At 50.6% G+C, this 25,490-nt stretch overlaps 2 protein-coding genes and 1 pseudogene across 3 annotated transcripts in view; all 3 read right to left on the bottom strand.

Annotated features, from left to right (window-relative positions):
• Positions 1 to 137: 137 nt before the first annotated feature.
• On the bottom strand, positions 138 to 16,588 carry RSKR (ribosomal protein S6 kinase related). Its single transcript, XM_081172395.1, has 12 exons — positions 16,464 to 16,588; positions 13,385 to 13,642; positions 12,020 to 12,103; positions 11,875 to 11,943; positions 9,539 to 9,608; positions 7,942 to 8,049; positions 6,805 to 6,845; positions 6,392 to 6,419; positions 4,525 to 4,614; positions 4,339 to 4,427; positions 3,022 to 3,132; positions 138 to 1,060 (listed from the first exon to the last, which is right to left on the bottom strand). The coding sequence occupies exons 1-12, from the start codon at positions 16,542 to 16,544 to the stop codon at positions 839 to 841; spliced, it is 1,251 nt and encodes a 416-aa protein (XP_081028521.1). The 5' UTR covers positions 16,545 to 16,588; the 3' UTR covers positions 138 to 838.
• LOC308574515 (10 kDa heat shock protein, mitochondrial pseudogene) lies at positions 13,830 to 14,396 on the bottom strand (annotated as a pseudogene). The gene has a single exon. The product of its transcript is annotated as a 10 kDa heat shock protein, mitochondrial pseudogene (transcript).
• A 2,726-nt stretch (positions 16,589 to 19,314) lies between the features above and the next one.
• Positions 19,315 to 25,490, bottom strand: part of BLTP2 (bridge-like lipid transfer protein family member 2) — a 46,562-nt gene continuing 40,386 nt past the window's right edge. Inside the window, exons 31-39 of the mRNA XM_081172339.1 lie at positions 25,289 to 25,410; positions 24,555 to 24,735; positions 24,046 to 24,132; positions 23,695 to 23,805; positions 22,776 to 22,911; positions 21,917 to 22,041; positions 21,175 to 21,276; positions 20,666 to 20,800; positions 19,315 to 19,844 (exon numbers count right to left, since the gene is read on the bottom strand). Of these exons, the coding sequence (XP_081028465.1) occupies positions 19,659 to 19,844; positions 20,666 to 20,800; positions 21,175 to 21,276; positions 21,917 to 22,041; positions 22,776 to 22,911; positions 23,695 to 23,805; positions 24,046 to 24,132; positions 24,555 to 24,735; positions 25,289 to 25,410 (1,185 nt within the window). The 3' untranslated portion in view covers positions 19,315 to 19,658. The remainder of the gene's footprint in view (positions 19,845 to 20,665; positions 20,801 to 21,174; positions 21,277 to 21,916; positions 22,042 to 22,775; positions 22,912 to 23,694; positions 23,806 to 24,045; positions 24,133 to 24,554; positions 24,736 to 25,288; positions 25,411 to 25,490) is intronic.

The following is a 25,490-nucleotide window of genomic DNA, read 5'->3' on the forward strand; positions in this document are numbered from 1 at the left end:
AGATTGGTGGGGTGGAATAAAAAGGACACAGCCTTCCCGGAATTGAGATTTATTCCCCTCCGTTGCTAACCTTCCAGCCCCAGGTGTGCCGCAATGCGGCCTGCACAAAAGACGAGAACTCGCCATCCAATCGCAGAGACCCATAAAAGACAGATTTATTGCTCGTTTAAGAAAAAGCACAGAAACGGGGGCAGAGGAGGCGAGGAGAGGAAGAAGGTTAGGAACCAGGGTGGAGGAGAAGGTTCCTGTTCTTCTTGAACAGAGGGGAACCAGGCCAGAATCCATTCTCACAGGGGGAAAGGGGTTGGCACGTCTGAAGAGGAAGGGGCAGCAAGCCCATCACAGCCCATCTGCCTCTTGCATAGCGAAGGAATATATCTCTCTACGGTTATTAGTCTCTCCTGTTAGATTAGCTGAGCTCAGGGTTGGTGGGGAAAAGAGGCAAGCTTCTGGATTCCACAGGACTCTTGCACACACAGGAAGTTGCAGGCAGCCAGCTGACAAGCCATCTTTGCCATTCTGTGCAACGCTGGCCTTACATGGGAAGGAAAATTCGCTGCGCTCGTCATCCCCAACCTCTGGGTGGCGGTCTTGCATAGTGGGAGAACTCAGTAGCCAGGGGGGTGGCAGGCAAAGTGGGGGTCCAGCCTCCCTGCCGGAGAGGGGCCGGCGCTTTTTCGGCCGGGCTTCCTGAGATCCCTGGCGGTTTCATTCGCCCAAAGAGCTGCCTGGAAGAAGCATTTCCTGAGAAGGTCTCACAGTGATTCCCGGGGGTCTCCCGAGGGCGGATTTGGGCCTCCTGGGAAGAACTGCTGCCCCCCAGGAGGATAGGGGCCACTCAGCCCGGCCACGGCTGGCTCGAGGACGCCACAAGGTCGCAATCGAAATCCAAAAAGGTGGCCGAGTCCAGGGGGGTTTCCCGGGGTCTCCGCAGGCCCAGCACAACATCCACCGGCCTCTTCCGAAGCATCTCTGCATCGAAGGTCATCCCGCGGAAAAAGAGGTGGCCGCGGAAGTGGTGGAGGTAGCGCAGGCGACGCTGGGGGTCCTGGCACAGGAGCTGGACGGAGAGAGCGGTCAGCGGTCAGAGGAGACGACAGAAGCTGCCTGGCACAAACTGTTTGCCCACCATATGCAGAACCGCCCTGGATCCTGTGCCCCTTCTCTATGTGTCCCCTCCCCAAAAGGTTGGGAGAGTGGCAAGGGCCTTCTCGGTGGTGGCTCCCTGTCTGTGGGCTGCTCCCTCCCAAGAGAGGCTCAACTGGTACCATCATCATCCTGAGGAAATGGGCAAAAACATTCCTCTTTACCCAAGCCTTTGGCCATTAGACAGTCTATGGCCTGTTAAAGATATTATGATTAATATACGGCCTAGGACCCTCGTACCTATGGGACCACCTCTCCTGGTATGTCCCACGGAGGACCTTACGGTCTTCAAACAAAAACATCTTGGAGGTCCCGGCCATAGGGAGGTTAGGCTGGCCTCAACCAGAGCCAGGGCCTTTTCGGCTGTGGCCCCGATCTGGTGGAACGCTCTGTCACAAGAGACCAGGGCCCTGCGGGACTTGACATCTTTCCGCAGGGCCTGCGAGACAACAGAGCTGTTCCACCAGGCCTTTGGCCAAGGCACAGTCTGACCCCCTCCTTTGGTGATCCTCGTAGAACGCTAGCCCAATGGTTGCCATTAATTTGATTTTGAATTGATTTTAGAATGAATTTTAGAATGCTGTGTTACTTTTATTGTTGTTAGCCGCTCTGAGCCCGGCTTCGGCTGGGGAGGGCAGGATATAAATTATTATTATTATTATTATTATTATTATTATTATTATTATTAATGATGATGTTTACACTGGCCAGCAGCAACTCTCTGGGACAGGGAACCAGCCCTTCCTGGGAAGAACAGGACTGAGCCTCGAGGCCTTCTGCATCCAGAGCAGGGCTCTACCACCCAGTGGAAGAGAAGGGTGGCTGCTAGCCCTGGTGGCTGTGTTCTGCCCACTGCTGTCAGTCACTGGAAACCAGTCCCTGGGAATCTGGTGGGCTTCCCTTGGGGGGCATCTGGCTGGCGACTGTGAGAGCAGGAGGGTGGACTAGGTGGGACCCACATTGCCCGATCTCCCAGCCAGGCTCTGCATATGGAGCCTCCAGCTGCAGAGGCAGTCTATCTCACTTCCCATGTTCTTAGGGGCACATGGCCACTGGGAGAACAGGGTGCTGGAACAGACACGGCCCCTTTTTTGTCTGATCCAGACGAAGGGCTCTGTTTATATTCTTGTGCCCAGAGTGGCTGTGAATTTAAGTTTGGCCTCATTTAGGGGCAATACTGTTGGGAGACATTCTGCACAGAAACATGTTTGTACCTTTAAGAACAGTTTTTGTGAGCCCTGGGCTAATTGGTTGCAGCTGGCCGTGGCTACAAAAGGAGAAAAGCTGCAGTTTGAACCCTGCCTGCAGAAAAACACCCACAAGCTTTGCTGTTTGTTGTTTTAAAATAAAGTCCTTATTTAATTTGGTTTTACACCTGTCTCATGGAGTCACAGTCTCTGTCATCTGCCACCAGTGGAAAATTCCCCTCTAACATGAGTAGGAAAATGAGAGTACCCCTAAACATTTTTTTAATAGAAAAAGCACTGCTTATGCCCATAAGATCCTAGTCCTTATGATCTCAAATGAAGGGCTGGTTTTAAAAAGTGCCTTGCACCCATTCGGGTCCACCCAGCTCAGTATCTTCTGCACCAACTGGCAGCATGCTGGCTGTGGGCTGATGGAATTGTGGCCCAAAACAACTGGGTTGGCGAAGGCCGGCTCAGATACACGTTAAAGGTTTCCAAAGTGGGAATCCCAGAATCAGAAGGGTGCCCCAGCGGTCATCTAGCCCAACCCCCTGAAATGAAGGAATTAGACCGGAGTCAGTAAGTGACTGAACCCTTTGACCACTTGCACCATCAAGTTTATGGTCTGTGCAATATCACATTTTAGATTTGCCCAAAGTTTACTATTAAGAAAAAAACTGCAGCTCACCTCACTGAGGAGAAGGCGGAGGCCCAGGCTGAGGGTGCCTGGGATGGCGTAGCTGCAGCGTTTGACACTCTCCAGCATGCTGACGTGGTCTTTCTCAGGGGCCACCGGGAACTGAAAAGAACGTGGGAGAGCTGGATTCCTCTCTGCCTCCTCGCACATTCATGCAGGAACACAGAGTTGCCCTAGGATCCCAGCCCAGCAATTACTCTCTCATGCAAGTCGCCCTCCTTTGCTATCCACAAAGAGAATTTCGCTGCTAGAACACAGTTGATCCATGGAACTCACTGCTGCAGGAGGCTGTGAGGGCCACAGAGTCGACTGGAGGAGGAGGACGGGAGGAATTCCTGGAGGAGATGGCTTCTAGCAAAAATGCTTCTCAATCCCAGTTGCCGGAAACCGTAGGCGGGGAGAATGCTTTTCTGCCTGGATCCTGCTCGCAAGCTTCCCATTGGGGCATGTTTTGGCCCCTGTGAGAACAGGGATGCTGGGCTAGGTAGGATCCAGCAACGGGCTGCTCCAATGGAACCTCCATGTCCAGAAGCAGTCTATCGAGATTCCTAGTCTCTCAGGGGCATTTGGGCCCTTTGAGAACGGGACGCGGGCCTGATTCCACCTCAGGCTTGCCTTATACAATACTCTTTATTGTCATTGCCCCATACAGAACAACAAAATTGAAAAATCTACATAAAACATTCAAAACCCAACAAGCCTGCTATCCCAGCTATCCCAGCCTGGTTAGCCCCCTAAAAACTCTGATACCCCATTTTTAAATACAATATACTCCCATAGAGACTCCTTACACTGCGTTTAAAACCAGCATCGCACTTGGGTGGAAACTGTTTCTCAGGCGGCTAGTCCTGGTCTTAATAACCCTGTACCTTCTTCCAGAAGCAGAAGCTGAAAGAGATCATTTCCGGGGTGCGCACTATCCTGCGCTATCTCTGCAGCTTTCTTATGGCACCTGGAAGCGTAGATTTGATCCAAGGTGGGAAGAGCGCACCCAATTCTTCTCTCCGCAGTCTTTACAACCCTGGACAGCATTGTTTTTCCCCTGACCGTGCAGCTCCCAAACCACACACATGGACCATAAGTTAATACATTCTCCACAGTACAATGGTAAAATGCCATCAACAGGTCCTTTGAGAGACTGTTTTTCCAGAGGATTCTCAGAAAATGTGACCTCTGCTGTGCTCTCTTCATCAGGTCTTTGCTTCTTAATGGAACCTCCATCTCCGGAGGTAGTCTACCTTCACAGGAGACAGAGAACTGGGGAACATGCAGTGGAGTCTCTCTCTCCAAGCTGCTTCACAGCCTTACCTTCCCAGTGGCTAAGCCATACAGCAGCACCCCCATGGACCACCAATCTGCTGCATGGGCATACGGCCCGCCACTCAAGACCTCCGGGGCTGCAAAGAAAGAAGAGGCGAGGAGATATTGAGCCCTGCAAGGACGGCCCCCGTCCCAGTTAGCCACTATCCCCTTTGCCTCCTTAACCGCCTGTACCCATGTACTGGAGGGTCCCACAAATGGTGTAGGCCCTTTCGCCCCAGGGCAGGTGGCGGGAGAGGCCAAAGTCAGTCAGCTTCAGATGACCTGCAGTGGGAGAGAGAAAAAATAAATAAATTAGGGCATTACAGCCCGGAGAGAGACCCACACAATTTGAAAATGATTTTTATTTGATTTTACAAGCATAGAGTTAGAACAATAAAAAGGTAAAGGGACCCCTCACCATTAGGTCCAGTTGTGGCCGACTCTGGGGTTGCGGCACTCATCTCGCTTTACTGGCCGAGGGAGCTGACGTTTGTCCGCAGTTTTTCCGGGTCATGTGGCCAGCATGACTAAGCCGCTTCTGGCAAAACCAGAGCAGCGCACGGAAATGCCGTTTACCTTCCCCCCGCAGCAGTACCTATTTATCTACTTGCACTGGTGTGCTTTCGAACTGCTAGGTTGGCAACCACCGACCTTCTGATCGTCAAGCCCAAGAGGCTCAGTGGTTTAGACCAGAGAGCCACCAAGTAAATATTTGGAGATTTCTCTCAATCTCCAGAGTTCCCACCATCCCCATCCATGGGTCTTATTGTGAACCATTTTGACGGCATACTGTTTCATAATCCATATTTTGCATCTGTCCGTATTGTCCATAGTGATTGTTACATTCCAAGTGTTATTAAAACCTTGCTAGTGCTTTCATCTGCTTACAGTGGTCTCCCAAATAAATTATCAATTTCCCCCATTCATTCTTAAAGTTTTTGTCTTCTTGGTTCCTGAGCTTTCCGGTCAGTTTTGCCATATCAGCATAGTCCCATCAGCTTGGTTTGCCATTCCTCTCTGGTTGGGACGTATTTATTGATATTTTTTGCAATTACACCCCACCTTAGTCCCACACTCTAAGCACTGAGCCACTCAGGAAGCTCATGGGAGGGTCTGTGGATTTTGGGGGGTTTGAAGACAGGATATTGAGCACCCATCACACTAGGCATGCATGTTGACTTTTAATTGCATTTTAACTACTTCTTTTATTTCTCACATTGTCCTTTATGGTGTTAACCATTTTAAATTCTACAGGGTGCACTAAATTAGAACAACAAAAAAGAGCAGCAATTAAAATGAAATTTACAGACCAAACAATATCTAGTACCGTGCATTACAATGGTTGCAATAGGCAGGGAAGTCGTTTGAGTGGTTACAGGATTTGGGGTGGCTATTATTATTATTATTATTATTATTATTATTATTATTATTATCCGCCTTTCCTTCCTGCCCCTGCCCCCCCGACTGGGACTCAGGGCAGCTTCCACAAATAAAAAACATGTGAAAGATAACCACTAAAAAGCAATTAAATTCTGGTAGAATTAAAGCAACATAAAAAGGCGAATTTATTAAGGTAAGAATACAGTGGTGCCTCGCAAGACGAAATTAATTCGTTCCGCAAGTTTTTTCTTCTTGCGAGTTTTTCGTCTTGCGAAGCACGGTTTCCCATAGGAATGCATTGAAAATCAATCAATGCGTTCCTATGGAGACCGTCCGGGGACAGAGGGGAAGCGCCGCTCTGTCCCCTCTTTTGAAGCAAGGGGCGGAGAGGAGAAGATCGCTTCTCCCCGCCGCCCCTTGCTTCAAAAGAGGTCCGGGGACAGCGGGGAAGACGCACTGCGCTTCCCGCTGTCCCCGGAGCTTGCGGGGCAAGCTTCGTTTTGCGAAGCAAGCCCATAGGGAAATTCGTCTTGCGAAGCAACTCGAAAACGAAAAAACCTTTCGTTTTGCGAGTTTTTCGTCTCGCGAGGCGTTCGTCTTGCGGGGCACCACTGTAATATGTTGTTTCTCCGCAGGACATTCAGGAACTCCCTCCCCTGCCAGCTCGAGTGGGACGCACCTTGTTCATCCAGAAGGATATTTTCCATCTGTAAAGAGAAGAGAGCAGCCCAGTGAGGGTGTGAAGGTGCCCTCCCCTCTGGCGGCACTCGAATTTAGACCAAGGATTCGCCAAGTGCAAGAGGCAGGGATCTGGGAAAGGGCCAGGCTGAAGTTTCGCCAGAAGTTCGGGCTGGTGGGCCAAATCCCCTGAGAAGGGCCAATCCCAGGGTTGGGGGTTGGAGTGGGAGGCCCTTGCCCATAGCGAAAAGGCATCTCTCAGCAGGGCTGGGAGAGAGACCCCTGGAGAAGAACGGCTGCCAGTCCGTGGAGACAATACTGGGCTAGATCATGGACCCAGGATCTGACTGGGGATAAGGCAGCTTCCCATTTCCCTGCCCCACAATGAAAGGGGCGAGGAGGTGTCTCTTGTACCTTGACATCGCGGTGGACGATGCCCAGATTGTGGAGGTAGCCTGGGAGAAGGAAGAGAAGGAAGCGTCATTCCAATTTTATTTTCCATCATTCGTAAAAATTATTATTATTACTAAGGGCTGTGATTGCTCCAAGTATGTGAAGAACTCTCTAGGGCTTGCCCCATTGGCGTGGGGCAAAGAGGTCAGTGGTGGCCTGGGTGAAGTTTCTCCTTTCCCACGCCCCACCCCAATCTTCCAGAGGAGAAAGATTCCAGTAGGATTTCCTTGGAATGGGGGACAGAGGAGAGAATGGGGCTTTGAGCGCCCATGGTCTTATTTGTGTGTACAGTGGTACCTTGGTTCTCAAACGCCTTGGTTCCCAAACACCCAAAACCCAGAAGTAAGTGTTCCAGTTTTTGAACGTTTTTTGCAATTCGTCCGATGCAGCTGTTGGCTATTTTTTCCAGGGCACCTGCACCAATCAGAAGCCGCGCCCTGGTTTTTGTACATTTTGGAAGTCAAATGGACTTCCAGAACGGATTAAGTTTGGTGCTTTTGTTTTTGCTATTTACCGTATTTTTCGCTCTATAACACGCACCTGACCATAACACGCACATAGGAAAATCCGTAGGCATGCCACCCGTAGGCATTCCCTCCATAACACGCACAGACATTTTCCCTTACTTTTGGAACGCACTTCTGGAATGGATAAAGTTTGAGAACCAAGGGACCACTGTATATGCAACCTGAGCAAGAGGCTCACAGCAGGAGCACCCCAGAAGATATTGCTTCTCCATCAGTCGCTGGTTTGGATCCAGCACAGAGCAAGCGGATCTCTTTGTCTCCTGCTCCCAACTGAGCTTACACACTCCAAAAAAACATAGGCTCAGAGGAAGGGCCCACCCATTAGCCCAGGGGAACCCCCTCACTTAGTGGGGGCTCTTGCAATCTGGATCGTCCTTTCGGCCGCTGATGAGGACACTCAAGAGGCCAGCTCCGGCCATTGTCTTACCAAGAGACTTGTCTGGCCAGCAATGGAGTCAACTGTTAAGAGTTCAACCCTCCCTTTGTACAGGACCCCCCAAATTAGAAAGGACTCAGGGCATCATCTAGGCTGACCCCCACCCCCGTCCCCAAACCCACAGCACTTCCTTACCAAGCACCAGGACCAACTCCGTAGCAAAGAGGCGGATTACGGCTTCGGCAAAACGCCCCACCGACTTCCAAAGGGTGTACAAATCCCCAGTACTGCAATATGTGCACACTGGTGGGCAGGGAGAGATAAGAGGGGGTGGGGAAAAGAGGGGGGGTGTTACTTATAGAGTCTGAACAGAGCCTGCTGACCCCACTTTGCGCCTTTTGTACATGCAGTGCATGTCCTTTTCCTCCGACGCATATGCCCCGTATATCAAAAGCACATTTAAAGCACGCACCCCCTTCCAGAATATCCTGGGGACTGTCATTTACCCACTTACTGCGCTACAGTTCCAGGCACCCTTAACCAACCACAGTTCCCAGGATGGTTTGGGGGAAGCCATGCGCTTTAAATGTATGGTGCAGCAGGTGGCTTCCTCCAAAAGCAGCCCAGGAACTATCGTTTGTTCAGGGTGCAGGGAAGCGTAGCACCGCAAGGGGTAAACTAAAGTTCCCAGGATACTTTGGAGCGAGGGAAGAGGTGCTAGATGCTGTGCACACAGCCTTGAAAGCAGCCACCTGCTGCCCAGGTGTGAAGGCAGAAGGAAATTCAGGGTCCAGGTGGGGTTCAAGAAGGGACAGAGGAGAGGGGGACCCGAGGCCAGCAAGAGAGACAGAGAGAGCCAGTGGTGGTGCACCTCACAGGGTTGTTGTGTCTGGCATTATTTTACTGTATTTACTCAAATGTAATGTGCACTTTTTTGCCAAATTACGCCTTGAAAATTAGGGTGCACATTAACATTCCCCAGCAGATCAGTTTTTTTGCTTCGAGGTTTTGAAAACCAAGGTGTGCATTAGTTTAATGGTGCATTAGATTCGCATAAATATGGTATTCCTTATACAAATATTGAGGCACGTGGTCATTCAGTGCCATCAGTATATGCAAATGTCTGGCTCATTTAAGGGTACCCAAAACCATTTTTTCGCAATAACAGCGGAACTTACAGGTGGAGAATACTTTTGTTTTTACAAAGATATCAGGTAGCTCAACTATTTTAGTAAAGTATTACTAAAATAGAAAGATCCCCTTTGCAAACAGCACCATGTAAAAGTATTAACTCGGGCAAACAGTCCCTTTGTAGATCATATTATTTGAAATAGCAATGCCTTTAACTGCAAATAATATTATTTGCTAAGGGAATCTTTGCACGAGTTAATACTTTATTATCCCTGTATCTTTGCACTTTTGCTCTCCCAGGCTGTGACGCTTAATGGTCTGGGTTTTTTTAGTCTTTCCCTTTTTTTTGCACTCTCTTTTTTGTGTTAACAAATCAATTTTTTAAATTTTTTTTAACAGTGTGTTGGCAGGAAGCAGGGAAGAAGAGAGAGGAGAAGCTGTTGATCCCTGCACAGGCCGTGAGAGCCGATTCCTATGGCAGGGGAGAAGCAGAATGAGCTCCGGGAAGAGTAAACAAGGAGTCACATGTGTGGGCAAAGGCTCAGCGGCACATGGCTGGACACGCACAAGGGTGGGGGGCACAGGGTGGGGAGAGAAGGGCGGTGGGAGGGGGGGCAGATCTCTACTCTAGCCGAGCCCCGCAGGGCAGATGGTCACTCACTAATAAAGAGATGGCGGCGGCCTTGCCAGCTGTCTCCCAGGCAATGCACAAAAGGGTGCCTGACCTGCTTCTGGAGAACAAGAGAAAAGGGGAGCGGTGAGTGAAGGAGGGAGCCCAGCAGGGGAGGGCTTTGGGGGGCGGGGGCCAGAGGGATTTGGATTTGGAAGACATATCAACCTCTTTGCGGAGGAAAGGGGTCAATGGTGCAGCCGGAGATCGCAAACGACCGAAATCTATTCAGGACAAATAAGCATCATTCCATCGTCACGACAAAAGACGCACACAATTTGGTGGAAATAAATGCCCTCTTGAAAGGTTCGGCCTTTCGTCTCGATTCAAAATGCCACCCAAAGGCCCATCTATCGTTCACTAAAAATGAAATACATTGGTACCTCAGGTTACATACACTTCAGGTTACAGACTCCGCTAACCCAGAAATAGTGCCTTGCTTCAGGATGAGAACAGAAATCGTGCGGCGGCAAGAGGCCCCATTAACTAAAGTGGTACCTCAGGTTAAGAACAGTTTCAGGTTAAGAACGGACCTCTGGAAGGAATTAAGTACATAACCAGAGGTACCACTGTACACGCATATAGATAACGGACACACACAGAGAGATTTGGTCTTCAGAGTGTGGTCTTAGAATGTTCCCTCTGGATTTTTTTTTTTTTTTTTTAATGCATTTTTATTGAAGTTATACACAAAAAACAGATATATATGAAAATACAGAGAAAAAATTACAAAGAAAAAAAGAAAGAAAAAAAAACCACACATCCGAAAAAAGAAAGACACACAATCTGAACTTCCCTCCATCCTTTTGATAAGTATCAAATATCTCCTTCCATTACGTATTTGATTTTCAATCTATAGTCTTAAATTCACTCGCTGGTCGTATTGTTCTAACCCCGTCAATTCACTTTAAGCATTTATTCCAATATATTTCCAAAATTTACTCCAATTTTTCAGAAATTTCTGTTCATCCTGATCTCTTATTTTACCTGTTAGTTTGTCAAGCTCAGCATAGTTTACCATTCTAATCTGCCAGTCCTTTATGTTGGGGATGGTTTCCACTTTCCAATATTGTGCCAACATAATTCTCGCTGCTGTGGTGGCGTAGAGGAATATCGTCCTATCTTCCTTTTTAATTTCTTTATCCATCATTCCCAACAGGAAGGCTTCAGGCCTCTTGGGAAAGGTATACTTAAATATTTTTTTAAGTTCATTATAAATTAATTCCCAAAAGCCTTTCACCTTTTTACATGTCCACCATAAATGATATAGGTCACTCTGGATTTTGATTCAAAATGATGCTCAATGGTGCATCTCTCCACCATCAGACTATATATATTGTAGCGTCCAACATTTCTCTGATGAAAACAGAGACGTCCTATTGCATAATAATTATAACGATATTATTTCTACCCCAGCCACTCTGGGTGGCTTCCAACATATAAGAAACATAACAGAGCATTAAACATTTAAAAAACTTCCCTATCCAGGGCTGCCCTCACATGTTTTCTAAAGGTTGGGGGTCACATAACTCCCTATCCTCCAATATTTCTCTGATGAAAATAGGAAAAGTGGGACATTCCGAGATCAAATCAGAAACTGGGATATCTTCTGTAAATCCAGGGCTGTCCCTGGAAAATAGGGACACTTGGAAGGCCTGATATATATATAGTCACAAACACACAAATTTGGTGAAAATCAGAGCAGTCTGGAAAGGCTCAGTCTTCCAACTTGATTCAAAATGGCATCCAATGGTACCCAAACATTAAACACCCAACGTTTAACACTGTGTTTGTATGTAACTGTTTAGTGACCACCTGTGTTTGGCTGTCTCGTTAATAACTTGGTGCTCATTTGTTCTCTTTTTCTATATCAGGAGAAATGAAACACCCAACGTTTAACACTGTGTTTGTATGTAACTGTTTAGTGACCACCTGTGTTTGGCTGTCTCGTTAATAACTTGGTGCTCATTTGTTCTCTTTTTCTATATCAGGAGAAATGAATGTTTGGTGTACAGTGTATTGGTTTGGGCTGAATATTGCTATATGCAGACTAATGGTTTTACTGGTGATTTGTTTATTGCATTGTTTGGTTTATGCTGCGTTTGTGATGTCCCGTTATGTCATTGTTTGCAAGCAGCATAGAAATATAATAAATTGAATAAATGAACAAAGGCCTTGAATCTCAAGTCCTGCAGGGCATCCCCAGGAGTTCAGGAAACACCCCCCCCCAAAAAAAAAAAACCACACCCTGTCCCCATGAGAATAGATATTGAGAATAGATATTCCCCATGAGAATAGATATTGCACCCACAGAGCTCAGGACACACCTGAATGCTGACCTCCTCCTTGCACTGCTTGAGGGTGTCTCGGCGGAGAACTTCCACTTTGGGGAGCACCTGAAAGGAAACGAGACTTTGAGCAAGAAAGCGAGGCAGAGGGCTGGGGGTCTTGGGGGTCAGGCAGGGCACTCACCTTGACCGCAAAGACCTTCTCTTGCCCACAGTCTAAGACCTTCAAGACTGTCCCAAAGGACCCCTTGGCCACAAAGCCCAGGATCTGCAAGGATCAAGAGGGACAGGGGTTCAGTGGCAGAGCACCAACCGTGCATCCAGATCCCAGGTTCCAGCCCCAGTAGCTCCAGCTTCTCTGCCTGGAGCCCTGGAAACCATTGCTGCCAGTCAGTGCAGACAGTACTGATCCGACCTCGGAATAAGGCGCTTTCCTATGTTCCTAAATAAATTAATAAATAATAATAATAATAATAATAATAATAATAATAATAATAATAATAATGTTGTTAGCCGCTCTGAGCCCGGCTTCGGCTGGGGAGGGCAGGATATAAAAATTTCTTCTTATTATTATTATTATCATCATCTATACCCCACCCATCTGGCTGGGTTTCCCCAGCCTCTCTGGGCGGCTTCCAACAGAATATTAAAAACACGATGAAATATCAAACATTAAAAACTTCCCTAAACAGGGCTGCCTTCATACGTCTTCTAAAAGTCAAATAGTTGTTTATTTCCTTGACATCTGATGGGTGTTCCACAGGCAGGGCGCCACCACCAAGAAGGCCCTCTGTCTGGTTCCCTGTAACTTGGCTTCTCGCAAGGAGGGAACCGCCAGAAAGCCTTCGGAGCTGGACCTCAGTGTCTGGACAGAACAATGAAGGTGGAGACGCTCCTCCAGGTATAAATGGGTCTTGGGGGAGCTAGATGGGTCCATAGTCTGCCTAAAGCAGCTTCCACCATTCCTATTTAAACCAGACGTCCATTCAGAACTATGAGGACTAGAAATTTGCTGTGTTTTTAAGGGAAGGGCCACTGCCCAGTGGTAGAGCAATTCCTTTTCAGGCAGAAGGACTCCAGCTCTTTCGACAACAGCGTCTCAGGGCAGTCTGGGACAAAGCCTCCGTCCATGAGACCCTGAAGAATGGCTGCCAGTCAGACTGACAGTGCTGAGCTGGGTGGGCCAATGGGTAGAGCCAGGCTATGGCAGCCTCCGATGCGCCAAGGGGGAATGCGCCACCTCTGCTGTCCCCGGTGTGGGTGCCAGTGAGAGGCAGGGTGGTGAAGTGGTTAGAATGCTGGACCAGGGCCTGGGAGAGACCAGGGTTCGAATTCTCCCACTCGGCCATGAAGCTCATTGATGTGAGCCAGTTGCTGCCTTTCAGCCTCGCCTACCTCGCAGGGTTGTGGTGGGGATTAAATGAGGAGTAGGGAGGGGCCTTGAGCATCTTTGAGGGGAAAAGGTGAGATAAAAATGCAAAATAATAATTTCCCCCAAATCTGCTTCCTGAGACTCACTTTAGTTTCCCCGCCTTAGGAGGGCACTGACCTTCAGCTGGCGCTGCCCCATTGGAGGCTGGACTGGGAATTCGGGCAAGAAGAGGGAGATGCACTGGGGCAGGGTCCTCTCAGCCCCCTCCTTCGCCAGCTGGGGCAGCTTCTCCACCACAGACCCCGACTCTCGCTTCAGGGGGTTCCTGCCCGCAAAGGCTCTCTCCAGGCCCAGGAGTGTGCCGCCAAAGCTGGAGAGGAGGTTCTTCCAGCCCCGTGCCCAGGAGGCGTCGGACAGGAAACTGGCCCCACGACCCTGCAGAGGAGGACAGGCATGGGGCGAAGCCCCAAGGAAAGCAGGAGCAGACAAAAGGGACAGGCTTCAGTAACAGCAATAGCGGGGAACTTATTGGAGCGGAAGGTCAGAAGATTCATGGCAAGTAGAAGGAAGCCCTTCTCCACACAGTGCCTGGTTTTGTTTTGTTTTAAGATAGTAAGAAAGGTTTTTTTTTCTATACACATTGTTTTATTTTGAAGTCATAATGATACTTGGTAGTTTGGGAGAATTTGTATTTATTAGAAAATAGAGAAATTATTTACATGATGAAACAGAACCATTTGAGCACTTTTTGTGGAATGAAAACTTAATGATAACGCAGCAAGATGAACTGTTCAATCCACATATTTTCCAGGAATATTTCCATCTCTAAATATGAAATAGTCCTTGTTATCCAGTACAACTTTTGTTCCACCCTACTCCGGTAGCAGAATCTTCTCACCAACTTTTACACTAACTGGAAGAGTGTCTCCCTCCTTGCTTTTAGAGCCTGTTCCAACTGCCACAACAGTGGCTTGTAACACTTTTCCTTGTGATTTTTCTGGAATCATAATGCCTCCTTTAGTTACTGTCTCAGCTGCACACCTTTCCACCAATACACAGTCGAAGAGGGGAAGAAATTTTTTAAATGCCTGACCTGCCATGGCGTGCTCTTTACAAGGGCTCCTGCTCCTGCTGCGAGGACTCCTTGCACCCCTGACCGACCCACAGAGCTAGCACACGCCCACACAGTGCCTTGTTAAACTCTGGAACTCCCCGCTGCAGGAGGCAGTGATGGCCACCAAGTTGGATGGCTTTAAAAGAGGATTGGACAAATTCATGGAGGAGATGGCTATCAGTGAGAACAGGATGCTGGATTAGATGGGCCCTTTTTGGCCTGATCCAGCAGTCCCTTCTTATATTAAAAGCTGGGAATCCTGCACAGCAGGGGGTTGGACTAGATGGCCCTTGGGGTCCCTTCTACCTCCAGAGTTCTAGGATTCTATGACAAAAACAACAACCCAAGCGGCACAGATAATTCTGAGGGTTTCTTGGAGCCCCTTTGAGGTTTCTGTGTGCCTGTCTTTTGCTTTCTGACCAAGCAATATGTAAAAAATAAATATAAAAAAGATCAGCATTAAAGTATGAGCTTTATAGAAGGAATGCTTTTATGGTGCACATAGGACAGGGGTAGGACACCTGCTATGCTTGCAGAAGGCCCCAGATTCAATCCTGGAAGGACGGGGAGAGACCCCCACCCCCTGGAACTGCAGAAGGTTGCTGCCAGTCAGTGTAGATAATAACGGACAGGATGGAGCAAAGGTCCTTCTGTTCCCTCAGCAGGCACCAAACAACTCTTCCGAAAAAACAGAAGTGGTCGGGTGCAAAGGCAATAACCACAATTTCTTTGAAGGGAAGGTGGGATATAAATGTACTGAACTGATTAATTAACAGCAAGCGGGGCAGAGGGGCCTCCCAGCAATGGGGGGAAGGGTGTCTGAGACTACCCTGCCCCATAATCCCCATTTGCTGCTTCTAAGACAAAGAAGATATTCACAGGCAGGGAGGACTCTGCAGGAGAAGGCAGCTCATAAAATACCTTGGGTTCCATTTCCCTTGAATGTGGTAACCAGTTTAAAAAACAAATCAAAACCTCTCAAGCAAACTGGAGTCCATTGCAGTTTGACTACGAATGGAGTCTCAAGGTCCCATTTTCGCAAGGGGGCTGCAGCTGTTTGTGCCAGCAGCTGTTTCCAAAACAGTCTCCCAAGGCAGCCCACAGAGAATGAACTGCAGCAGTCCAGCCTGGGCAAACTGTGGCCAAGCCTGCCTTCTTCCAGAAGTGTTGCAGCTGGAGCAAAAGCTGAAACTACATACAAAATCCCTCTAAAAGGAGATAGATCCAATTTAGGTCCCAAACTGGTAGAATTTAATTTAGATTTGGGGAGGGGAAGAAACGCAACACTACCCTTAGAGCAGCAGCTCCCCAATTGAGTGGTAGCAAACACCTCCGGAGGCGGGGCGGTGAGTTTATCTAGGGGGCGCTAAGAGGCAAGGGGGTGGCAGGCGGGCACTGGAGGTGCAAATAACTCTCAGACTTTCAAAAGCTGGTCTCACTGGATCAAGTCCATCCATCTAATACGTTTGGATTTTGAATAAATCTGCAGGAGCAGCAGACTGTTGCTGTTTGGCTGAACAAAAGCATTGTTCAGAATAGTGGCTTGCACGATGCTTTTTATAGGGTAGGGGACACCGGGATGAATTCAGGGACCACTGCAGTAGTGCTACAAAGCCGGAGGCTGGTGGGTTCCAAATATTTCTTTTGGGCGGGGGAATCCCTGTCTTGAGGAGGATGAAGGAATACAGAGCATCCTCTGGCTGCGCCTACGGCAGAATGAGGCGGTATAGTCCTGAGATAGCGAAGGGGCCTACATCACATTTCAGGCAGCAAATAATAGGTGGGAGGGAAGGAGAAATGGGGGGGGGGCTGCCGATCCCTTATTTCGGGGCTCCCCGGGACAGGTGAGGCTGCCGATCCCTTGTTTTCGGGGCTCCCCGGGACAGGTGAGGCTGCCGATCCCTTGTTTTCGGGGCTCCCCGGGACAGGTGAGGCTGCCGATCCCTTGTTTTCGGGGCTCCCCGGGACAGGTGAGGCTGCCGATCCCTTGTTTTCGGGCTCCCCGGGACAGGTGAGGCTGCCGATCCCTTATTTTCAAATCTGAAAGTTGACAGCTATGCTCAGGGGAGAGGCCCAGGACAATGGAAGGAGGGGCGAGGCGAGGCGAGGCGCTCTGCACATGCCCAGAGGCAGGAGCCTTACCTTGAGCATCCCGGCGGGCGGCGCCTCCTCCTGCGCCCGGTCCTCCTCGGGGCTGGAGCTGCTGCTCCCCGCGCCTCCCATGGCCCCGCTGGCGCCTTCGGCCCCTCAGCCCGCCCGCCCCATGGCCAGCCCCATCGCCCGCTCCGCGCTAAGCCGCCTTACGTAAGCAGCGCCGCTAAGCCGGATCGCGCAGAGAGACTCTCTGGCCCCGCCCATGCAAATCTCAGGACCGCGGCCCCGCCCACTCACGCAAAGCCACGCCCCGTAGGCAAATACAAGGACCGCCCTCCTTAGGATGAAAAACGCAGCCCCGCCCCTCATGCAAAACAGGTCCGCCCAAACCGTCCTATCTTTATTCAAGCCACGCCCCTCATGCAAAGCAAAGCCGCTCCAGCTGCCTTATTATTATCAAAGCCACGCCCCTTATGCAAAACGCAAGGCCTGCGCTTCTCAGGATGCAAATTGAAGCCACGCCCCGCCACCCAAGCCCCGCCCCTCGAGCAGAACAGATTCCCCTCCCCCCGACTTTATTATTATGTAAGCCACGCATGATAACATTCACCCCTAAGTGTCTTTCGGGTTGCCCACCCTCAATTCCTTATTCCCCGCCCCGTATATATTTTATTCCGCCCCCCTCCCTGTACTATCTTTATTATGCAGGCCACGCCCTTTATGCAAAATAGAGCCCCGCCTGAGATTCTTATTATGCACGTCGATGGGGCGGGCCCTTGACACGCTTTATGCTCCACCCAAACTGCCCCAGGGAAGGGATCTGATTGGTCCCAGTATGCCGAGCCCCACCCCCTCCTGCATAATGCATCAAGCACACCTGGGACGTCTCCCTCCCAAAAACTGGTACCCAGAGCATATTTCTTCGTGGCATCTGTGTGGCAGGAAGAGGCAGTGTGCCCACTGGCAGATGAGACCCTGTATTACCATGCATTTTTTTGAGTCTTCCACCAGACACGGAGCTCTCCTTACACATTTGTTTTTCCAGTGCCGCAAAAGAGGCCCTGGTATGAGCCTCTTCAACTTTCTTTGGAGGGTCCCAGGTGGGAACAGATATAGGTGGGGTGCAAGCCCAGAGTGGCCTGGAGTGGCTTAGGGTGCCCCTTTTCTGCAGACCACATACTCCTTGCATCTGAAGAGGGGGGCTGATTGGCCATGGGGGACTGGTCAGTTTTGCGTCAGTTTTGCTCCTGGGTTCAGTCCCCAGAAAGGGCTGGGCTTGTCCAGACAATACTGAGCTGGATGAATCAGCACTCAAACTTGGCCTTCAGCAACCTCTTCACTGCTGGTTTGATGGCACCAGGTGATAAATTGTTTTCTGGGGTGGGTGACAGCCTGACACTCACCCACACCTTCCTGCAAGGAGACCACAGACGAGACACAGGTGTCTTTTTGGACTCTTGTGGGTGCAAATCGTATCAGGGTGCTCAGCTTCCCCAAAGCAAAAAAAGCACTCCTGAAATTTACCTACGTGCCCACTCGACTCTTTTCATTGGCAAAACTGGCTACAGGGGTCACGTAATACCTATTCTGCATTTGTAAGAACCTGGTCTTCTGGCATGGCAGCACCTTGACTTTGGAACTCCCTGACATGAGGCAGGCACCTTCACTGTACTTTTTTTTTGCACCTGCTAAAAACACTTTTATTTTCTTTTGTGCACCACTTTGAGGTTGTGTGTGTGTGTGTGTGTGTGTGTGTGTGTGTGTTTTTAACATTCCAGTGGTGTATAATCTTAATGAAATAATGTACCAGAGCAAGTCAGAATTGTAGAGTTGGAGGGAACCCACAGGGCCATCTAGTCCAACCCCCCGCAATGCAAAGGGTGCTTCCATGGCTGTGGGTGGGTGATTCTTAAAATCAAGCTTTGCTCAGCAGAGAGGAACTTGCACGCATTTGGCTCTGGGTGCTGCCTGCCTGTCTGCCTCTGCTTTTAACGTTCTGTGTTCCGATGATCCTTCGATGGATGCTTGTCTTCCCAAAAATGCTGCTGTGAGCAGGAGTGAAAGATTTTAAGAGGAGCTTTCCATATGAGTGCAACCCACTGGGCCTGAACCCAAAATAATTCCTCATCTTAGTTTCTGCCAGGCCTTTCTACTGAGTCCCCTGGAAGTCGCCCAAGGTCACTTGCTTTGTTGGCCTCATTCCGCACCCTCCTCAAGGGTTTCTGCTTGCCTGGAATTTGTCAAACTCCGATAATGACTCCTGCCTGCCTGGGATGGAGGACAGATACTGTGTTTGTTTGTGTGCAAAGACTAGCCTGCTGTCTAAAGGTAAAACTTGCATTTGTTGCCTCACCGTCTCTGGCCTGTGACCCCACCTACCACTAGGTTGCTGCCAGTCTGGCCCCTGACACATTGCCCAGAAAAGATTATGGCCCTTAGGTTCGATAATAGGTTCCCCAGGACTAAGTTCAACTCCGATTAAGTTCAGCTCAGGTCCGCTGGATTTAACAGGCCAAAGAGAGCCATTGCTGTGAATTTCAATAGGTCTCCTCTCTGTAAGAGTTAAAACTGCATTCCATTCAAGCTGTGAGGGGGGCAGTTTTGAAAAGAGTCCCTGTGGCAAATGCCAGTGATATTTTAAGGGCCCCAGAGAGTAGCAGTGTAGAGTCCGCCTGGTCTAGGATAAATGGTTTTGGTGAAAGCCCAAATTCGAACCCTGCCAGCCGGAACAATTTGAGAGTAGAGTTGGAAGGGACCCCCAGGTTCATCTAGTCCAACCCCCTGCAATGCTCAGACGCAGCAGGGCCCTGCAAAAGGAAGGTGGCGCAGTGCAGCTGAGGAAGGGCCCCGATTCCCTTGCTGGCTGCCCAGAGAGAGTAAAGACAGACACACACCCAGCTCCAAATGATAAACTCTCTTATTTAAACTCTGTTCCCCTCCCGTTTCCCAACAAACAATGCATAGAGCAGCAAGCGGACAGCAGGGCACCCCCCCACCCAGCAACCACGCCAAGGCCAGCACAGACAGCCCTGGTCATTGTCCTGTGGCGCCAGGCCCCCAGCTCCCGCGGGGTGACACTCCGGCCACAAGGCATCCGGCGGGGCTGGGTCCCTGGCTGTGGCCGGACTCTCTGGGCGCCTGCACATCCCATGTGCCGCAGGAAATTTGGTCCCTGGTGGCGGAGACGTCCTCCCTGCCACCTCCTCTCTTCTCCCCGGCCAGCGGGGCAGCGGAGCAGAGGCCTCACTTGCGCCTGCTGAAAATGGACTTCTTCCCGGGGACCTTTTCTCCAACGCTCAGGCCAATGAGGAGCCGGGCCTTCTCGTCCTCCTCCTGCTGCTGAACGTGGCCCTCCAGCTTGCCCTCCTGCTTGCCCCGGGAATCGTTGCCGCCCGTGGCCGGCTTGAGCCGGAGCTTCTCCTTGATGACCTGCAAAAAAAGGGCACGAGAGGGAAAGGGGGCGCTTGTCTGCTCTGCTCCTTAAAAGAGGGTGTGGGGTGAACTTTCGGGTCAGTCCCCCATGCTGCTGCCGGCTGGCCAAGTTTGATTCCCGATTATTGCAGTGGGTTGGACTAAATGACCCTTGGGGTCCCTCCCCGCCCTACAATCCCGGGATCCTTTAGCTGCGCTTCCTGCATTGCAGGAGGTCAGGCTACGTGACTCTTGGGGTTCCTTCCAACTCTACAATCTGACCATTCTAGGCGGGTGGGACAGTGTGCCTGCCAATCGCCTGGCCTAATGGTGTCAGGGGGTGTGGCAGGGGGGTTGTGCAGCCCACCTGCTGACGCTTTGAGACTGCTGATAAAATATAGCTGAAGGGCTCTTCGGATGCTTTTATGGAGCCTCCACCTCCAGAGACAGTCTATCGGGGTTCCTAGGTTCTATGGGGTGTTTGGCCACTGTGAGGACATGATGCTGGACTAGATCACCCTGATCGAGCAACCAGGCTGTTCTTATGCTCTTATAAACCCTAAGAGAGCTACTGCCGAACAGTGTAGGCAATACTGGTGGCTAGAGGGACTCAGCAGACGGCCGAGTCCTCCGTCCCTAGAAGGCGACCGAAGGCTACTAGCTGCGACGGCTGTATGCCACCCTCAGAGGACCCTGTTGTAAGGCTCCTTCCTAAGCCCTGGCAATCTTCCGAGCAGAGGCCTGGCAGGCAGAGGGTGAACCAGAAACTGCCCCCCCCGCAGTCTTTGGCCCATCCCATGCCCCTTCCCCACCCCCCACCCCGCCAGCACCCACTCTACCTGTGCCACCAAGGCCTTGCGGCTGTCCCGCTTCACCGCCATGGCAAAGTCCAGCCACGTCCAGGTGTTGTTGTGGTATTCCAGGCAGGGCAGCACCAGGTTGAGTTCGCCCCAGTCCACACTGTTCTTCTCCCCCTGGGGAAGAGGGTGGAGAAGCAGCAGGTCAGGCCATGTCCCGGGGGTCAGGGGGATAGGGACACCCTTCTCCTCCTCCCCACCATGCTCCCCGCACCCTAGCCCCAGGAAACGGGAGCGCCCACATATCTGAAGGTGCTGGATGGGGTTAAGGCGGCAGCAGACGCAAGCCGGATCCAAGAGGTTGTGTGGGCATCACCCAGGATGCCACAGCATCCCGTTTGGGGACAGAGAGAAGGGAGCTCTTCACACAGCTCATGGCTAATTTATGGAACTCTCTGCCACATGATGTGATAGTGACCACGACGGTAAGGAAAAGCCATGCTGCATTCATGGTCCACCCCCAAACCCCAAACCCAGGACGACTGGCTGACCTTGTAGCTCACGCAGAGCGGCACTTGCGGGATCTTGATGTAGATGAACGAGTTATTCATCGCTGCCCTTTCCTTCATCTTGTCAATGTCGTCTACTGGGTACTAGAACCACAGAATCATGGAACTGAAGGGTTGGAATGACAGACAAAGACTTCCGGGCAGGCGGCCACCCAACCTCTGCTTAAAAACCGCCAAGGAAAGAGAGTCCACCACCTTTATTTTTTAATTTATTAAACTTGTATACTGTCCTTCATCCGTAGATCTCATAAAAATAAGAGAATAAAGCACAGAATACATAATAAAACCAAGCAAAAGCCACACAAAACAATACCTTCCCCACAACACGTTTAAAAGGGTATTGGATGTAATCAGCCAAATCGGCCTGGCTGAAGAGGAACATTTTCGCCTGGTGCCTAAAGGTGTGTAATGAAGGTGCAAAGTGAGCCTCCCTGGGGAGAGCAGTCTACCTTCCAAAGGAGTCCATTCCGCTATAGGGAGGGAGGAAGGGGGCCCGTGTTGGGAGAAAGCACCAAGGGGCCCCATCCTGCCAGCCAGGTGGGCGGCATATGAATATACCTAACATAACATAATGACGCTCCTCCACACCCAGCTCAACGATTATTATTCTTTTTAATAATAAAATTCACTGTGCATGGCTGTCAGGTTGCAACCAGCACATTGGGGCAACACCAATGCCCCCTGCCTCCACGTGCTCTCACACCCCACAAGAGGGGCAAGTTACCTCTGGTGTTTTGCGGAAGGAGCGCCTGACCCCTGACGTCCGGTTGAGGCCCTGAGCCATGCCCTTCCCCGTCCCCAGGGAATCTTCGGAGACCATGAGCTGTCGGGGCTTCACCACTGGCATGCCTGCACAGGGAAGAAAGAGGTGCCGGGGTTGGGTTCTGCTCCCAGCAGCTCCCTGCTCCCCACAGCACACTCACACATAAAGCCCTGTCCCTCCCCAGTGAAGGCAGAGTAGAGGGAGAACAGGGAATCGCTCAGGGGTGCGGCAGGAAGCCTCCTCTGTGGGGACAGGAGCTGGTCACAAATTTATTTCTGCCCGGCGCAGTGTTTGGACAAGTGCCAGGTCATAGCAAAAGCGCACTGATAGGGTGAAACCAGATGGGTAACAGCAGCAAGAATATTATTGGCCCAAAAATGGAAGCAAGAAGAGATACCAATGATTGAAGAATGGAGGATGAAGTTAATGGACTATGCAGAATTAGATTAACAGGAAGGATTCAAAACCGGCGAGACCAGAAATTCACGGAAGACTGGAGTAAATTTACGGACTATTTGAAAAGTATTTGTGAAGAACAGACGTTTGTAGGGTTGCAAGAAGTTTTGTGAGGAGTGTTATTAGAAGTATTGTAAAAACGGACAAGGGGGAGGATGATTTGTTAAGAGATGTAAAGGCAATATAAAGTTAAGAAATGCATAAGAAGTGGTTAAAACGGTGGATCATCAGAAGGGCTGATGGAAGTCTAAAAAGATTGTATAAGTGATAAGTTTTGTGGTACATTTTATAATTTATATGTTAAAATTAATAAAAAAAATTATTTTTTAAAAAGCGCGCTGATGGGAGGCCAGGAGGAGCTCACCTGTTGTCACCAGCTTGGACTTGTCCTCTTCGTCACCCACCTCCTCCTCCTCCACGTTGCGTCCCGGGAAGAAGAAGCCCATCATGCGGTGGAAAAACTGGTGCGTCAGCTGGATGGTGAGGGGCACCACGTTCACCTGGCCGGGGTGGAAGGGGCGGTCAGGATCCCCGACATGTAGAGCCTTGCCACCCTCTCCCTCCCACCCCATTCTCCCTCACATGATTCCATAGACTGCCTGGACACAGAGGAATGGTGGTGGGAACCAGCAGGGGAAGGAGGCCAGGAGATCTGGGGTGGGACAACGATGAGTGATCAGAGGGAGAAGAGGGGGCAGACTGGGAGGAGGAGGTGTGAGAAGCTGAAGAGGCGACAGGGTTTGGTGAGCAGGAAGAGGCTAGAGCAGAGAGCAGTGCAGAATCAGAGGCTAGAGAGGAAGGGGGCCAGGAGACAAGAGGCAGGCAGGGGAGGAAGCCCTCTTGCTGCAACCAGCTCCCTTCCCCTCTGGTCTCCCAGAACCAGAAGATGGATGAAAAGGGAGGAGCAAAGAGAGACAAGGCAGCAGAGCCTTAGGCTGCTGGGGAAGGAACTGGGAAAGGAGACGTAAAGATCAGTGGAAGGCAGGGACCTTCAGTCCTTGGGGCAAGACCTACAGGGAAGTGATCCCTGGAGATTTTTAAGCAGAGGTTGAATGACCATCTGTCCTGGATACTTTAGCTGAAATTCCTGAATGGCAGGGGGTTGGACTGCATGACCCTCAGGGTCCCTTCCAACTCTGCAATTCTATGATCGCTAGACCTGCACTGGTTTCTTTGACTGAAGAGTTAACTTCAATGACACCGGTGAAGTTAACCGACTCCAGCTCCTGCCACATGCATCCTATCACCTCTCTCTCTCCCATGCGCACGCACTGCCATCTCACCTCGAAATGCTCCTTGATAGAGATGCCACCCACTGGTGGCCGGACTTTGCTGAAAATCCGCAGGGCCAGCTGGCGGCCGGACTGGCAGGTGCTCTGAGGGCGGAGGACCACCTGCAGGCAGGAGCAGACAGGGCAAGGTGGCTGTGGTCACAAATGTTACACCCCACCCACTCAAAAGAAGAGGCTTCGTCATAGGGCTTGGCAGGCTCAGGAGCAGTGGGGAAAACACTCTGCGTATGCCCAGAACATTCACTGGCAGAGCCCACACAATGGCCCCAAGCCTCTCCACCTTCCAGGTTGGGCAGTGGGCAGTCCAAGGGGCAGGGGGGGAGGGGTGGCTCTGCCACTGACCTTGTAGACGGCGTTGGGGAGGAGGTTGTTCATGGTGACCCATCCCAGCTCCAGGAGGTGTTCGGCCGTGTCGTCCGACTTATTCACCTGAGAGAGGGAGAGAGAGAGAGAGAGGAGGCAGCACGGTGAACGCTGACCATGGCAGCATCTGCTGTGACCCCCACTCTCCTCCTTGGATTCCTACATTGCAGGGCGTTGGATAGATAATAATAATAAGAACAATAATTCATTATTTATACCCCGGCCATCTGGCTGGGTTTTCCCAGCCACTCTGGGCGGCTTCCAACAGAATATTAAAATACAATAGTCTATTAAACATTAAAAGCGTCCCTAAACAGGGCTGCCTTCCAATGAAGCTGCCATCCGACAAAGCAGTGTGGCTTTCAGGGCAGAAGTTAAACAGACACTACAAGCTCAGTTTAATTCATTAATAAAATATTTCTCATTCTCCTGGTGTCATAGCTGCAAAGATGACCCCTGGGGGTCCCCTCCCCACTCTTCCACCCCACCTTGCTGTACAGGAAGCGTTGCAGCTCCAGCTCAGCAATGCCCAGCTGCCCGTCCTCCTCGGTCAGGCGCCACCGGGCCTGGGCAAAGTAGAACTCTGTCCGGCGGGCCACCCCCACGTCCTCCAGCTGCTTCCGCAGCTCCATCTTGTTGGCCCGCTGCAGCTGGAAGTCCTTGAAGCACCTGGAGGGAGGGGGGCAAGGTGAGGAGATGGGGGAGGAATAGGGGCACAGGGAGAGACTTGGGGGGCAAGGAGGGCCCACAGCCTGCTGCCAGGGACATTGTGAGAGGTGGAACCGCAGCTGTGCAAGTAGCGCCTCCATTTTCCCTTTCTTTAACTATGTTAATGCCCAAAATCAAGACTTCCTTATGCCAAGTGCTCAGTCTTCTCAGTGGAGAGGTTGCGTTAAGTTATGTTTGAACGTTGGATGTGTAGGATTATGTCTGAAGTCCATGGAAAGAACAGACACCATTCGATGAACTGCTAGGTAAGTGTTTAATGGTTCTTCCATTGGTATTTGTTTAAAAGAATTATGTTCTGTACTGCCCTGAGATCCAGGGGTATAGGGCGATATACAAATTTAATAAATGAAGAAATAAATAAAATAAAAGCCAATAAGTATTTGTTTTTTTCTAAAAACAACAACAACATGGGGCTCCCAGGTTTAGAGGCAGTCTACCTGCTCAGGATAACCGCTGCGACTGGGCGCCTCCAGAGGGAGCTCGCCCCTCCTACCTGATGAGGATATTTAGCTCTTCGCTTTCCTGCTGCAGTTCAGCTTTCTCCCGGCTCAGCTGCTCCTGCAGCTTCTGGTTGTGGTCCAGGAGAGACTCGTTCCGGCCGTCGTCCTGCAGCGACTGGAGGAAGGAAGGAAGCAAGCAAGCAAGCAAGCCGTCACAGTCTGCATGGGGACGTGGGATCTTGGGGCTCCTGCCGA

The sequence above is a fragment of the Podarcis bocagei genome (genome assembly GCF_964188305.1).
Source record: "Podarcis bocagei genome assembly, chromosome: 15".
Lineage (NCBI taxonomy): Eukaryota > Metazoa > Chordata > Lepidosauria > Squamata > Lacertidae > Podarcis > Podarcis bocagei.